Source organism: Antedon mediterranea, chromosome 1, assembly GCF_964355755.1.
Source record: "Antedon mediterranea chromosome 1, ecAntMedi1.1, whole genome shotgun sequence".
In the NCBI taxonomy this organism is placed as follows: Eukaryota; Metazoa; Echinodermata; class Crinoidea; order Comatulida; family Antedonidae; genus Antedon; species Antedon mediterranea.
In genome coordinates this window covers 4,997,857-5,015,658 of record NC_092670.1, presented here as the reverse complement: position 1 = coordinate 5,015,658, position 17,802 = coordinate 4,997,857, and the positions used below count along the sequence as shown (strand labels likewise).

Sequence of the window (17,802 nt, the reverse complement as noted above, 5' to 3'; positions counted from 1 at the left end):
AATATATATTGGATCACTTTCGTCTGGTTAACAAGAGCAACACGCAACTATGTAGCTGTTGAGTCAAAAGGTCATTCTGCATTTTCAGAAACATATGAGTAAACTTAGACACATGTGAGCAGACATTGAAACATATGAACATACTTAGAAACATATGAACACACTCCAGACACATGTGAGCACACTCAGAAATATAATAATGAGCATACTCAGAAACATATCAATACACTCGGAAACATTTGAACACACTCAAAAACATATGAAGAAATCCAAAAACATATGAAGACAATCCGAAACATATAAACACACTCGAAAACATATGAACACACTCAGAAACATATAAACACTCAAAAACATATGAACATACTCAGAAACATATGAGCACACTCAGAAACATATGAACACACTCTTAAACATGTGAGCATAATCAGAAACATATCAACACACTAAAACATGAGCACACAGAAAGATATGAACACACTCAGAAAGATATGAACACAATCTTAAACATGTGAGCATCAGAAACATATCAACACACTAAAACATGAGCACACAGAAAGATATGAACACACTCAGAAATATATGAACACACTCTTAAACATGTGAGCATCAGAAACATATCAACACACTCAAAACATGAGCACACAGAAAGATATGAACATACTCTGAAAGATATGAACACACTCAGAAACATGAGTACAAATCACTCAGAAACATTGAACACACTCAGAAACACATGAAGACACTCAGAAACATTGAACACACTCAGAAACATTATGAAAACACTCAGAAACATATGAACACACTCAGAAACATATGAACACACTCAGAAACATATGAAGACACTCAGAAACATTATGAAAACACTCAGAAACATATGAACACACTCAGAAACATATGAAAACACTCAGAAACATATGAAGACACTCAGAAACATTATGAAAACACTCAGAAACATGAAAACACTCAGAAACATATGAACACACTCAGAAACATATGAGCACACTCAGAAATATATGAAAACACTCAGAAACATATGAGCATAATCAGAAACATATCAACACACTCAAAACATGAGCATACTTAGAAACATATGAACACACTCTGAAAGATATGAACACACTCAGAAACATGAGTACAAATCACTCAGAAACATATGAACACACTCAGAAACACATGAACACACTCAGAAACATGATTACAAATCACTCAAACATATGAACACACAAATAATTACATTGACTCAATATCTGCACAGTTGCGCGACACGCTATGTATAATTGAAAGGTAGCTAATGTTGTAATAACAATAACAGTCCCTTTATTTACAAACAAAAACAAAATTTGAAATTTATTATTAGTGTTTCATACTTCTTTAGGTGGTCTCGGGTTGACAATGTTTTAAATTGTCCAGAAAGCCATTCCAATTTGTTTTTGTTTGCAAAAAAAACAACTTTTATCTTTCTAAAGTATTATAGTATACTGTACATGTTTAACACCATCTGTCAATAGTGCTTTCACCTATTTTGTACACCTAAATAGATTATTTATAGTTATGCTTTTAGATTATGTATCATATCTATTAATATTATACTGCATGATCCATTTTCATACTTCTGATAGGTTACAAATTAACATTGTTAAGGTTGAGAGAAGGTTAGTTGGTGCCGTGTGAATGGGGGTTTTAGCTTCTCCTTTTTATATAAAATGTTAAAAACAAATATTTGGTACAAAACTTGTTCTTTCCCCTAAAATGAACAATTCAAAAGATTTCTTGAAGTTCAGCACTTTATTTTACATAGGCTAAGACAGAGAATTCGGTTGGACTTAAATCAACGATATTAATACACCTTGACCTGTTGTTTATGATGTTAATGGTTAGATTTGAATTTGAGTCAAAATAAGCTGTTACCACCATTAATAATATGATCATTCATATTACACATGCAACACACAAAATATCATTCAGAATGGAACATCTTGGCCTACAATTATAAACCAGAAACGACATCAATTACCTGGATAAACTGAAATAGGCGTAAACGGAAAATAAAACATTTTTTCTGAACTCCCTTCTAAGACAGTGGTTATCGCACATGAAATTATATAGTTTTATTATTATATTAAATGGTAAGAAAAATCCTTTTTTTGAAATTCAAATGTATCTTTGTACTTGTTGTCATAGGTGGTATAAAAGGCTTAGAAATGATCTGATCCACATTTACACTCTATATATGTATGTAATTATTATCATCATTTGTCAAATTAACAATTCAATTCTGTTTTATCTGGGTTTTGTTCATAAAATTAACATTTTTATTTAGATAAAAATAGATAATAAAGAAAATATATTAACTGAATATTTATCATATAACAATTATACTAATAATTAAGCCTTGATATTATTTTGTATTTAATCATTTTTAAATTAAAGTAGCATTGAGTTGTGTTTATATTCTAATCTGGGTTATGTTGAATATTAACAATTACATAAATCAGTACTAATATTTATTTTAAAATCATGGTTTATAATATTTAATATAACATGTCATATGTCTCTTTTTAATTATATTCCCATATTCTGATGTAGTCCCACTATAAAAATTATTGATTTCCCTTATTATTATTATGTAATGTATAAATTAAGTATTTTTGATATACAGATAACTCATCATTTTTTAGATGAGAGTCAGTCCTCATCGCCAAAACTAAATTATACATGAGCAATCTTAGACATTTTATGGTTTCTTTTTCCAAGCTTTCTTGGAGAAAAGTTAAATATCAATGTACTGTAGTAATGTCTGCCACAAGCAACTCAACAGATGAATTGTGCTCTGCTTGCATCAAGGCACTATCGTTATGCTCTTTATGTTATGTTTCTATTTGTAATGGTTATTTTCTGTCGGCACTTTGCGTTTATGTTTCCTAATGTCCTTGCGTTCTTTACCTACTATATATCATAATGCAATTTCAATGTTAAAACCTATTTATTTTATGCTATGTTAATGAGATACTTTCCTTACAAGTACAAAAATATTTCATTTATTTCATTATGCATATATGTAAATTATGTAGAGCTTACGTTCTGCTAAAAAATGCATGCATCATTCTCAGACACATTTATAAAACATTAATTTTATAGTTGCATTAGTTTTTAACATTTTCTTTTCATAAAGTGATATTTTTGTTCATTTTTTTATGATAGTTTATATTGATTTATTACTTCCTGTTTTATGTTTTCATATTTCTTTTTCTTTTAAAATTGTTTTTAATGTTTGACTTTGGTGGTTAAAATATGTTTACCTTTTTAGATATTAATTCTGTTGCCACAAAACCACAGAAGAATTATTTAAAAATATTTCTTTTGCTTTCTTTTGTTGCGACAGAATTAAATATGTCTGCATTGAAGCATGGTGAATAGTTATAGTTTACTTGTATTGTAACATGTTTATTTGTACAAATTTAGAACTTGAATTGATTGGTATATACATACAAAAAAAAACTGTTGAAAAAAATATCAGACTTTACAGTTTTAATTTATTAAACTGTACCTGATATAGCTGCGTCAACATTTCTAATCAATCGGGAGAAGTTTTTCTACTCATCATGGTCCTGGAAAATTAGGGTTTTGATTTTAATAGATATTTCCCTAGGTCTTTTTTATGATAGAAAAATTTATTTTTTTATACAGTATATGAATTATTAAACATGAAGTTAAAAAAACCAAGTAATACTCAAATGTTGTGCTTGCGTATATATGGGATTTGTTGTCAATTGTCTGTAGTTAAATGGTACAGTTTGAAAAAATCGGACAGAAGCCAAGCAGTAAATATTTCTTTATTTGGTTTAAACTAAATGTCATAAACCGCTTGTGGCAGTGCTGTAATATGTCAGATTCTGTTTAATATATTTTTGTTTGTTATAGTCCTTCAAGGAGTAGACAGAAGTATAGCCCAGCAACACGTTCAAATTCTAATGTATTTCGGCCACCAAATATGTTTCCAAAGTCGGTGATTAAGGCTAATTCAGATTCTCCACCGATACCAAATAGTCCACTCAGGTAAGAAATTGATTACAGAAGTTAAAGAAGACTGCTGTTGAAGTCATATCAAACAAGATTCAAGACATTTTATTTGTCCACATTAAAATGGAAATTTGTTTTGCTTGGCATAATTAAGACAATAAAACAACAAAGAAAAGTACATCAAATAGCAAAAGGCAATGTTAAAATACTATTAAAAAGTGATAAATATAGCAGTAATCTTATAAATTGTGTATGATAAAATGCCTCTGACAAGAATGAAACCTGTGGTCACACTGCCATGCTTTTAATAAGATGCTTATAAATTTAAAGACAGATCACAGACTAGAGCGTTAAGGCCAATTTTCACAGACGAGCGGTAACACTGTAATAAAAATATAGAATCTATGTTATTCCTCATGACCATTTACACACTACTGGTGCTGTGTGATCTCCGCTCAGGATAGAAACAGATTCTACATGGGACAAGTTACGCTGTTTTTCCACTTACCGTTGCTGCTCGTCTGTCTAAATTGGCCCTTACAGAAATTTTAACATTAATTTTTAAATTGCTTTACATGTTTCCTTTTCAGTGAAAGTCCCCAGAGTTTTTTGGACACAGAACGCTACATGTCAACCCAGTGCCATTCACCAGATGGAACTGACTACAGTTCAAGCCCACTTGATTCTTTACACAGGTAAATATTTACGTATGCTCTCAGAGTCTTCTGGTGCAGATTGAATATGACTATACAATGCATCAGAAGAAGAAGATGTTTGATGGACAGTACTGTCCGGTTTAATTCTAAGAAGAAGATGTTTGATGGACAGTACTGTCCTGTTTAATTCTAAGAAGAAGATGTTTGATGGACAGTACTGTCCGGTTTAATTCTAAGAAGAAGATGTTTGATGGACAGTACTGTCCTGTTTAATTCTAAGAAGAAGATGTTTGATGGACAGTACTGTCCGGTTTAATTGTAAGACTAATGTGATTCCTATGAGACTACGTTCAGACTCACTTTATGTTTTGTATCTAACGCAAAGTATGGTAATCTGTAGCATTAAAGTCATTGTGTTCAGACAATTACTAATTTGCTGCATATTAATGACTTGAAATAGAAATTCCATCGTCATTGATGTTGATCTCTTTGTCTCATCCTTTTCTATATTATGTTTTTATTATTACACTGAGTTCTTTTTGTAAAACTGATAATGATTAAATGATTATTTGTAACAGTTTTATTATTATTTGTAATGTATTTCAAGATAAATTTATTTCTATTGACCTGTTATGCCAATTGAACCTTATAGAGACCTGACAAATTTGAAGGAATCTAAATGGCATTAAGCCTAAGCCTGTCAGAGTAACGTGTTCCCTGTCTATTTCCTTGTTCTAGGTACGGCCGTACACCTGAATCACCTACGCCAACACCAATCAGGGAAGAAAGCTTTGAGAGTGATGAATATATAAATATGTCACCATCAGCTTCATCTAAAGGTATTTATTGGCGGGATTTAGATATTAGATTGTCAAATTTCATCCTAAATTCTGAGCAGCTGGCCATTTCAACTTAGGATATAACTTCAACACATTCACGTTCTTCATTCTTGTCCGGTGCACTCAACATATCAAAAAAGCCCTACCAATTTATAGAGCAGTTCCTACCAATAATTTTAAGAAAGTATAGTTTTTTTTATAGCTATTAGATCATAGACACACATACTGAACAATCAAAAAACATAGTCGCCCATAAAAAAGATTTTTAAATACATGAATGTAACCAATTTTGCTCTTGCGAATGTTGGCATGGCAGGGACTGTACTGGAAAGGTTTAAATCTGTTATATTTTTTCTAAAACTGACTGTCATATCACTGTACAGACGTGTATAACAAATATACTCTATTTGTATTCAAATAAATCTATTTGTATTTTTTAAAAAAGTTCAAATGGCTACAGTATCTTAAATGCTGCCCTCTGACTTGTTCATAGTATTCCTTTTCCAAGAGAGGGTGCTATTACAGTTTTGGTAGATTTAGCCAATGCAGACAAAAATTTTAAAATCAATAGTGTAAGCAACGGCTGATTGCTTGAGAATTACAAGCATTTATCAAAATCTTGAGATATTTGGTTTAAAATGTATTTAATAATAATAATAGTGCAGCAGTGTATTCTACTTATAGAAGTTTAGATTATAACATTCACTGTTTTAGTTATTCTGTTGCATGTATAGATTTCTCGATCCGCTAATTGTGATGCAGGGTTTTCAACCAAAATACAGTGTATAATAATTTCCCATAAGATCACATGAACATGTTCAGCAATTGTGTACATTATCAAAGTTCATTCACCTTACTGAGAGATCATATGATTGATATTTACTTGTTAGTAATTCGTGTATCAAGCCGTCTATTCAGAAAAAATGGAAACTAAGTTTTACATTACAAAAACACTGGAATCTGTATCAGTGGTGTAATGCAGAGGCCTGAGGCCCCTGGTTAGGGACTTTTTTGATTGATTTTATAACCTTATTTCTCCTCCGTGTCCTGGCGGGACCCTTAAGCTTCGAGCCTCTCAGTTATAGCCAGTGAGCGATCATAGCTGTTACCCCACTGATCTATATTTAACATACACAACCTTAAAGATGTATTGTCCCTTTGACTAATTCCAAAAAAATAAAAAATAAAAGATTTCAAAAAAAGGTGGTTCATTTTGAAGTATCATAATAGTTATTAACTATCACCAAACATTTTTCGAAAAAAAAAAATTTTAACTGAAATACAGACGTTTTTTTGTTAAAAAAATTACTTTGACTTCCAGTCAAAGTTTTCAATCAAAACATATCCCAAAATGAAACGCACTTGTTTGGCTACTCTGTATGCATAATCATAAAACTTCTTCATGATCTCTGTGAAAATACCTTCTTAACCGTGACAAGTTGTAAACAATCCTAATTTAGCATATGCATAATGCGTACTCATGGTTTGAAATCTTTGTTTACTTTCGCTCGTGACGATTTTCCAGATGAAATGTAATCAAACTAATTTACCTGTTAATTACGTAAACTTGTTGTTTTGGCTTAAATTTTCGACTTAAAGTGAATAACTTTAATATTACTTTGATATGGCCACTTTAAATTTAGAATATTTTGACCTTCATTTTTTTGTGTTTCAAGGGACAATACATCTTTAATAATATGAGTAAACCATTATGCAATGTACGTTACATTTAAATCAAATTGTGAGAAAAATGATGTCATTTCCAAGAATGGCTTTTTGATGTTTTGATGCACTTTTAATACTTCCCTCATATTTGGTTTTGTAGCATACCCATTTTACACTGTCATCAAACACTATAGAAATGGGTGGCATTTCAACTAAATAATTGGTCAGATGGTTGGTTGCTCCCTGATGCAAAGCTGCTTTGCAGTAGTTAAACAATTATCCTTTTGGTGCAATATCGACTTGATATAATTCTAGCCATCAGCACAATTCTGCTGAAAGCCAGGCTAGTGAACTGAAGGTTGTGGCTTTCGAGTCCCACACAAGAATTACTTTTTTGCATATGTTCTCAGTATGTACTTTTACAGTACAATTACATCCAAGTAGGGCGGACATCTGACGAATCATATTCTTGGTTAACTCAGTTGCCATACCACCTGTTTTTAGCTATACAGTGTAAAAGGGGTTTAATCACATTCATTTTTTATTTTCACCTTTCCATCCACGTATATTTCATTTCTTTCATTTCATTGTTTGGTCCAGTTTGTATGTTTTCTTTTCATTTCAAACAGCCAGGCCAGTGCCTCTGTCATCAATCAGTTCAGAAAGCAGCGTATTTCATTATCATGACCCACCAATAGCTGGCGCTCATCAGTCGACGAATAGTGAGGCATCTAGCTTGTACAGTCCAATGCACGAGACACAGCCCAACCCAGGTTGATTATTATTTACTGTTATTTTTATTTTGTTTTATTTTACCTAATGTAGCACATCACTGTTCTAGTTTTTCCTTTACATTTTGTACCATATAGTTATACAATGTAAATAGTCATAGAGGTATTATATAATATCTCTATGGTAGAGTGAGCCAGTACCTCTTGACATTGAAGCATTATAAACTATTATACCTAACTATTGTTAGGTATGATAGTTTATTTTTTCTGGATGAATATTACTTACGAATTACTACTTGGAATACATTTATTTAAAATTTTAAAATGTGTTCATGAATGAAACATTTTTTTCTTATTACAAACATAAATTGTTGTCTACAAAATACATTTCTTCTTCATCCAATGTATGTCTGCTGCCCTCTATATAATTCAACATAATCCTAATAATAGATTTAATGGAATAGATATGATATAATATAATTCATGTCTTGTGCATATAAATAATTAAATTTATAAGATATTCAGTATTAATACAAAAGAAATGTCCTCTGGAGAATGTATTTAAAAAAATAAAATTTGTTCAATCATAATTTTTTGTTACTCTAATAACAATTTGAAAATTCTTTTGACAATAAAAGTTGAATAAAAATTCAATTGATTTTCTAACATTGTAAAATAATATTAAACAAAAAATGTTTTATTAGCAGGAGAAGAGAAAGATGTGTATATGAACATGGAACTAACAGCCAGCAAGAGCAGAATAACATCTAGCAACTCACTAGATGTTCCCACCAAAGTTGCTAACAGAGACAAACTACCCACCTCAATCAGCCAGGATGAGGGGTATATAATGATGGCTGGAAAGATTGATAATAAAGGTGAGATATTGAAGATTTGTACAGATTTATCAGGCCACTTAAAAGGGTCTTTTGTACCTCTTCCGGCACGGGTCCGGTCCGGCACCAGCAAATCAAATTGAACGGCAATGATGACCCTTAAATCAAGTTATCATCATCCTGTAGTGTGCAGAGCTACTGTATGTTTGAATTTAGTCAAGTATGTGTTTCAAAATGTCCCTGATACAGTAGAACTCTTAATTTAAAACACTTATTCAGGGTACCCCTATTAAAGGGACACTTTCCCAAGAAAGGAATGATAGCCAATTATGTTTTAACACTAAGAAGACACTATTCTGGGGAAACTTTGTTGCATTTAAAGTGTCCTCCTAATAGAAGTTCTTCTGTATTTAATAGCTATGTTAACTCATAGCCACTAACTGTTAAATAATCATTCTCAAGATCTTGGGCAAGGGAAATCGAAAAACTTGAAACATCATCAATCAATGGTACAATATCGCACTTACAATAAATAATAAAAAATAAACAGCTACATGTGTACCATTTAGCAGCAGGATCCAAGGGTTGGATTCGTTTAGGCCTGTAGATGACCTAATCACTAGGCACTAATGCTATAATTACAAAGTGTATTTATCAAGATGGTCGTAATGGAACGACGGGCAGTAAATTTAGAATACAAATAACCAAAAAAAAAACCAGTATCCTTGTTGACTTATATAATTTTAAAATTTTACAATTCTTATCATTAGCAAAATCCAAGAACTAACAGATCACATTACAAGAAATTATTCATTATAACATTCTGCCTCTCGAGTCTGTATTTACTAATACAATTAGTGTCATTAAAAATAGCCTTCATTGTCCATTAATGTATGCAAATACTGTTTTAATGTTGAATACGACTGCAACATGTACTTTGTAATTTAGTTCATTATGGATATACAACATTTCCACAACTATTATACATGTTTACTGAGTGTAAACCACTCAATACTCAAACAATTCTGTTTGCTAATGTAATTTGATTCATTATGGAAACTCATTAATTTCTGCAAAATTGTGTTGTGTTTATATGCTGAAGTTGTTCATACAATTGGAAGGATAAATCTTAATTGTGTTTTACCAACATTGTTTTGCCATCATGCATGTTCACCAACATGTTTGTTTGTTTGCTAACACAAGTGCTGGACAACATGTGTGTTGGACAACATGTGTGTCAGACAACATGTGTGTCAGACAATCCAACATGTGTGTGTTTTAGACAACATGGGTTTGTTCACCAACTTGTGTGTTTTTACAACATGTGTGTTGGACGACGTGTGTTTTTGACAACATGTGTGTTGGACAACATGTGTGTTGTACAATGTGTGTTCACCAAATTGTGTATTGTACAACATATGTGTTGAGCAACACATGTATTTGCCAATTTATGTGTTTACCAGTAGGCCTATGTGCCTGTGTTTGACAACATGTGTGTTTCCCTAGCATGTGTGTCACAAAGATGTATTCATGTTCATGAGACACACCTGTGTGTTTATGCCTTCACCAATTTGTGTTCACCAATTTCTGTACATTCATCAATATATACCTATCAAATTACAACTTGTACAAACCAAGAAATAAAATATAAATGTAGTATTTATAAGTTTAGAGGCAAGTAACTATTTAAGAATGTAACGTTTTGAAAAATAATTTTTGAACTAAATATAATAAGCCAATTGAACTTTCTTAAAATTAAACATCATGTCCCGTAAATAATTGATTCTTCAGTTGATTTACAGTACTTTTAAGTCTTGTCAAAATATGATTGACAGTATTGAAAATAGAACAACATTTAATTAGATTGATAAACACAAGCCACCAATAAACCCAATCATAATAAAGCAATTTTATTTTAAAACCTATCAAGATCTACCTTTCAAGCATTATTATACTAGGTTTTAAATAGATCAAAGTACATGGACCAGAATAGAATTATTCTTTGTTTAAAATCACAACACTTGAAATGAAATATCAAAGTAAATAATAATATTTGTAGTCGCATCTGAGTACCTGATTAAAAGTGGAAGTCTATTTTTGTTATTCTCACTTGCACTGGGGAATGATGAGTCGACTTCTTTCTTGCTGTTTTATTTTTGCCTATTTTATTTTGATCTCCATTGAGATCCAGCCACTGATACCTGCGGCATTACCATGTTTCCAGTTGCCTTTTTATTCTTTTGAATCCTGTTCTTTAATTTAAAATGGCTAAAAACATACAAAAAATGTTCTGTCTAACAAATATTCAGGGGGAAATATTGTTAAATATATATATATATATATATATATATATGTCCCTGCTTGTATTCGTTAAATGCATCATGGGTGATGGTGCAAGCTATCTATTAAGTATTAATACCCAGTATTAAAGATTAATATAATGAATGCTAGACTGCCAACTCTAATGCATCATTGTTTAGATATACATAGGCAATAAATATATATATCTTACATCTATTCCACATAAAGAAGAATAATTGTGTAAAAAAACGTAAATGAAGAATTACAGTACTTGCCTTAAATTTAGAATTGATTTTATAACTGATAATAATTTTGTTAATGTTGAAGATGTATTGTCCCCCAAAAACATGAAAAATAAAGATTAATTAAATTTGACTCTGAAGAGATTATTTTTAAGTTTTAATAAAGTTAATCACTTATAAAAGGACAAAATAAATGGTTAAATTCAACCAAAAATCCATTGGCTAGCAGCCAATTTGACTGTCTTTTTGCTTTAAATTACTGTTTTTTCAGGTAAATAAATTTGTTTTCGATCCAATGTTTGATGAAAATGGATAACTATTATGTAATATTAAAATGGCATAAAAAAAAATGTTATTTTTTCAGGGGACTATACATCTTTAAATAATGATACATGAAATTTTACTTTGTTTAACATAGTACACACTAGTGTGTATACTGCCATAGTCACATTTTGTGCACTCGCATCAGAAATGTTTAATAGATGTTTCCACATTGGGTTTTCCCTTAGCTAATTGTATTTACATTCAAATAATAGTAAAGGATTTAAACATTGTCATTAATGGTTATTCATGATTTACTAATTTTGCAAGCTAGGTACATTAATAATGTTAACTTCTTCGTTGAGATATTACTATACACACTTGACAACATCCGTTGTGACATTCTTGCAATTGTCAAATCAATCAAACTTTGAAAGAAAAAAAAGAATAATATTTATATTAATACAATTTAATTGTTAATATTCATATTAGGCAGTGTTTTCGCAGCAAAAAATTAACCGAATTAACCCGATAAAAAGTAACTGATAATTAAAGATATATTGTCCCCCTAAAAAAATATTTTTTTAAATTTTTTTGTTCAATATGTTATTTTAATGTCACATAATAGTTATTCACTCTCACAAAAAATTGGGTCTGAAAAAAATTTATTTACCTGAGAAAAATTTAATTTAAAGCAAAAAATGGTCAAATTGTCTGGAAGACAGTGAGTTTTTGGGTAATTTAACTGTTTAATTTGTCTTTTTATAGGTGAAATATTTTTTTCCCCCGTTTTTTTTCTTATGGAAGTGAACAACTTCATTAAAACTGCAAAATAGCCTATTCAAAATCCGATTTTAAAAATCTTTATTTTTCATGATTTTGGGGGACAATACATCTTTAAGCGATAATTAAGTTCCAGTGGAAATTGGGTTTTTACCGAGTAAAAACTTGATTTACAAAAACGCTAAAGAATTACAAAATACCGTAAAGAGCACTCTAGATTATTTTCTAGTTGCAATTTCATCAACATTTATTTTATCCCTGGTTGTACAATGGCTACACAGTGAAAGATTCATATCCATCATAATGAAAATAACCTTTAGATACAAAATAAAAAAAAAAAATTAAGTTTTTTTTTTATATGAAGACTATGTAAACAACTTTATTTACTTGTGTAATTAAGGTAAGATAGACCATTGTAAACATGTTTAACTTTCCAATTAAAGTTTGTTTGCTCTTTGTAAACCATTTGAAATGATTTATTATACAAGCATGATTCATTTTTGGTTTTTTTGTTTTGCTCATCCTGTTTAAGTGTTTTAAAAAACACAATTTACACTCTTCATATATGGGATTATAAATTGTGCAATGACATGTGGGGCAGGATTGATCAAACTTGCTTAGCAAAAAAATTGTCTTTGCCTTAAATCCTTGATTGTCAGATTTATTAATATATCTAAGCAAAATAGTTGCTTAATTTTGTCTTAAGTCTAAGACAAACAACACCCTGCCTTAAGATGAAAGATTTCATCTTATTTCTTTTCTGTAACAGAAACATTTTTTCTTGACAACACAAGCACAGTAGGCCGGAACATCGAAGATGCTAGCTCTTATAGCATATGAATATTTATTACATGACCTTTGTGTCATTTGGTTCAAGAACTCGGTCCTTTTACAAACTTTAGGACCGGATGATAATATAAAATCTGATAAATGAAAGGTTATACTTCGATTTGATACAATTAACATGAAATGTCTTTTTACAAAATTTTCTTATTTGTTAGAATTTGTTAGATACTTAAACCTATTTGCTTTAGGGTCTTTGATCATTGTAAATTCAATCTGACATCGACTCATCTCTGTAGATATCTCATAGTAGATACGAGGACAATTTATTGCAATCTCAAATAAGATTGAAAAAGTTTAACAAAGAGAAAATATATAAAATATGTAATGAGTTACTTTAACTATAGGTCTACACAACTATACCATCTTAATTTTAATTGGTTTTTGACCATAATTATACATTGTTATTTCTACGCTATACAGGCTATACCTTTAACACGAGTGGATTTTCCTTTTAGTTGAATTTTCATACATTTAGCTATAATCATCAATGTAGGACGACAACATATGGTTTATTAACTTCATATTAACTGTTCTCCTGCTTTCTAACCATCTAAATCTGCATCAATTTCATTCTGTGTACTTCGTGATTAAACTTATATTGGACATTTATGAGCAGTAACTTCATCTTTCAACATTATGGATGAATTGACGGGGATTTCGAAGCAATCAGCAGGGAATCCCAAAATCAACTTCGTTGGAACTAATTCATTAATTTGATATTTTGCTATATGACCTTTTCTAGCATCAATGACCTTCTATATTTCACAAATCAGTAGTTTTTGAAAAGGAACAGTTTTTGTTAAAAACAGCTAATAATTAGATCTTTTATTGCTTACTATACTTCGCTGTTTATTAAACTTTATCTAGTTCATTTACTTGTACTTTAGGTTTTTTGTTTTCTACAAAATTCATTTTGTTTTCTATCTATTTCTTCATCATTTAACACATTAACTACAATGCAACCATCTCGCACACAGCATTCCATGCCAATTGTTACATTTACTTTTTTTTTTAATACCTGATAACCACCTTCGATTAATGCTGCACTCTGACCTTATCCATGCCAAACATTGCAGTAATGTGTCTTGCCTAAGGATGCAAGCAATGTGTCTTGCCTAAGGATGCAAGCAATGCATCTTGCCTAAGGATGCAAGCAATGCGTCTTGCCTAAGGATGCAAGCAATGCATCTTGCCTAAGGATGCAAGCAATTCAAACTCAAACTCCTGATATAATCAAAAGTCAAACACTCTAAACTCTCGCATTAGCGCCAATAAATTTTTCTCACCTGTTGCAGTTTGAATTATGTACCCATGGGTTGATTTGGGTTCAATTAATCTATAAGTGAGTGGCCGAGCAGTTTAGAGAATGGAACCCTAATCCATAGCCTATGGCAACAGTTCAAGACTTGCTCATCTATGGTTTTGGTGGGAGAACGAATCTTCTCAGATAAGAACTATATACCGTAGGTTCAATGTACGCATAATGCTCATGTGAATCTTGTCAATCTTTCGGGAAGAGTAGAGGTTTACCTCAGTGTAATGGCTCACATAGCCACAGTCGTGAACAGACGAAATAGCGCCTTAGTTGGCAGCACCAACTTGACATGACCCTTATAGGAAAGAAGCATTTAGATAAAAAGTGCACAATGCATTGAGACAGCATGTACATTTATTAACATTTCTTGTATGTACAGATTATAATAAATCACTCATAGCACTTTTTAGATTGATATATTTCAAGAAATATTTTGTAGTAATCCCACAAAAGTATTCAAAACTAATCTATGATGTACCCATCAATTTTATCTTTTTTGGTATTTCTAACTTGTTATAACCAGTTAATTTAGTGTCCAAAACTAGAATCAAATTTAACCAATATAGCAGGCACTCAATCATCAAACCATAGTTGTATTTCATATTATCATGTATCATGGAACAGTAAAAAAAGATATACACATACACTGCATCATCTACACAAACCACCTAAACACAACTCACTGAAAACAAATATTAGAAAACGTAATGTTGCAAGACAGAACATGTTAAAGAGAATATCAAGGACATATAGTTATTAGAAATATCAGTTTGTTCAGGTTGGAAGATTAATGATAAAATTAATATTCCGCAATGTGTAAAACAGCAGGTATATTGGCAGTAAATGGGGCGTAGGAACAGCATCATAAGTCTAATAAGAACCAAAATGAATGAGCAAAATCTTCACTGTTTCATTAAATCTTTTGAAAGTTATGAGCACTCCTTATTTTGCTATTTGTAATAAATATAATTTTATTTCTGATTTCATTTCTATGATTTATTTTGTATAGACAAATTTTCTTATTTTTTTTGTAATTTTTTAATAATTTTGTCTACTTTCTTTAGGTTTTATGTTCTAGGGTCATGGGCATATTCCTATATTGTGCATTTAAAAGTATGATGTTATAAATGTTACACTGAATTGTACTGATAGTAGAATCATAGCTTAAAGCACATCCAAACAATTGATAACTTGTGTACAATATATTCCCTATACTAATAACACAAACATGTTGCATGCCCAGTAAATAGTGTTGTAAAACTTGTATTCTAAAAACTATCCTCATACACAAAATAATAGAATTTCACCAAAAATGTCATTGCCATCTGAAAATAGAAGTAATATATTACAGTTATCTTTAATATATTATAATCATTGTTCGTACCCAGATCCCCCAAACGTCTATTCAATAATTATAGTAATGAATAAGAAGAAAGAAAAGTAAGGTTCATATAAGCTTAAGCTTGTATTGCTTGTCAATCGACCCATTAACATTAAGTAAGTATCAAAGCCATACTGTGTTATATTTGTCATGAGGTCCAGTGTGCACATGGGGTGTTTATGCATATTAAACCACCCTGTCATTGTGGTCTGACAAATAAGCACTGTTTGCTGGCAGCACCGTGACAGGAAGGGACCTTTAGGTCGAAGACCTTTCATAATTCATCTTGCCTTTTTATATATATATATATATTGTCACTGTGTTTTTTTTTTTGTAGTTGCAAGACGATTGAGTAAAAGTAAGAAAAAATCTTCAAGTACTGATTCCCAAGATTCGTACATGTTCATGAGTCCTTCCTCTGATTCAAAAGAAGGAAAGTCACAGGGAAAAGAAAAGAAATTGGAAAAGAAAAGCAGCAAGACATCGCTGAAAATCACACGTCAGTCGCAAATCAATGGGAAAAGCCTTTCCCAAACAAAAAACAATGGATCAGTGGGTTCAGCGGAAGCGAAGGAAACTTATGTTAATGTAGATTTTAATTCCCAGGTGGAAAAACAAATTGAAAAGGATTCATCAAAAAGGAACAATAGTGATATGCGTTCACAGAGAAGTAATAGTAACTCCAGTGGGAAAGTGCGTTATACACTTACTGTAACCCCACAGTCAGGAAATCAATCGGAAAATGAAGCTTATACCATGATGTCGCCCTCCATTCCTAATCCTGATACTAATTCTGAGGGCGTCCGAAGCAAAAACAATCTACCGAAAACAAAAGAACTGGATAAAAATGAAAATGTGAAAATTGAATATATGAATGTTAATTTTTCTGTGAAAAATAATAGACAGTCAAATACTGATGATAACGAAGGGTCGTCGACCCGAGGTTTATCTGATTCATCATCAGATTATATGAATATGGGATTCAGGAACTCAAAATCACCGAAATCTCCTGTTGTCCCGGTTTCTCCAATCCTTGATAAGACTAACAGCTTAGCTGATTGTGTACAAAATATGTCATTTCCGTCTGGAGGTTTACGTAATTTAGATTTGTCGCCGAATGGAAAAGCAAGTGACGGACTTGGACCTCCATCGCATCATTCATCTCGCCGGTCGAGTCAAACATCGTTACAAGAAGAAAAAGAATTAAACTATGTCGATGTTGACATAACCAATAATGAAAGCTCTCAATCAAGTGAAGGTCAGAGGTCGAGGTCACCTTTTCAACGTCGCTCAGATAATGACAAGCCAGACCAGAGTATCACATACGCATCAATTGATTTTACCAAGTCTGAAGGATTAAGGACAATACAGAGTTTGAGAGAAAGTAGATTCTAAAGCTCTGTCTATACTATCAAACTTTATGTGACAAATCAATGATGTCATATTACTACCTACTTTTTATTTCAAACTAGTTTGAAAGTGTAGACAGAGCTTAATATGCTGTAAATATATTTGATTTAACTACAAATTACTAAAATATGAAAATCCAGTCTAACCTAAGTTTATGATCATGATTATCAATTTCTTAAGTTTAATTACCAATATGATTCTTGTTATTGGTTGTAATATTTTTATGGAAATATTGACAAAATAAATTTCACCTTTGAATTTTTCTAATTTAGTTACCATAATTTATTTAACTGCAAAAACATTTAGAATTTAATTATTTATTTAACCAGGGAATAGTGAAATTCTCCTCTGGCCTAATTTAATGCTTTATTTACTATGAAGTAGTAGTATTTGTTTAAATACTACAAAACGTATTGTTATTTTCAAATGATTCTATAATTGATTCCAAATATTTTAAAGAAATGTATATTTAACTCCTAAAAAATGAATTTGTATGAATAAAGTTGTTGATCA

The 17,802-nt window shown here is 31.1% G+C and overlaps 1 protein-coding gene across 2 annotated transcripts in view; it reads left to right on the top strand.

Annotated features, from left to right (window-relative positions):
- LOC140054362 (uncharacterized) overlaps nucleotides 1-17,423 on the top strand; it is a 53,848-nt gene extending 36,425 nt beyond the window's left edge. Inside the window, exons 7-12 of one of the 2 annotated variants that reach the window (XM_072099340.1) lie at nucleotides 3,925-4,059; nucleotides 4,614-4,718; nucleotides 5,418-5,518; nucleotides 7,813-7,956; nucleotides 8,619-8,792; nucleotides 16,217-17,423. In XM_072099340.1, coding sequence (XP_071955441.1) covers nucleotides 3,925-4,059; nucleotides 4,614-4,718; nucleotides 5,418-5,518; nucleotides 7,813-7,956; nucleotides 8,619-8,792; nucleotides 16,217-17,274 — 1,717 coding nt within the window. In that variant the 3' untranslated portion in view covers nucleotides 17,275-17,423. The remainder of the gene's footprint in view (nucleotides 1-3,924; nucleotides 4,060-4,613; nucleotides 4,719-5,417; nucleotides 5,519-7,812; nucleotides 7,957-8,618; nucleotides 8,793-16,216) is intronic. The other variant, XM_072099331.1, reaches the window with a different exon arrangement.
- Nucleotides 17,424-17,802: the final 379 nt, after the last annotated feature.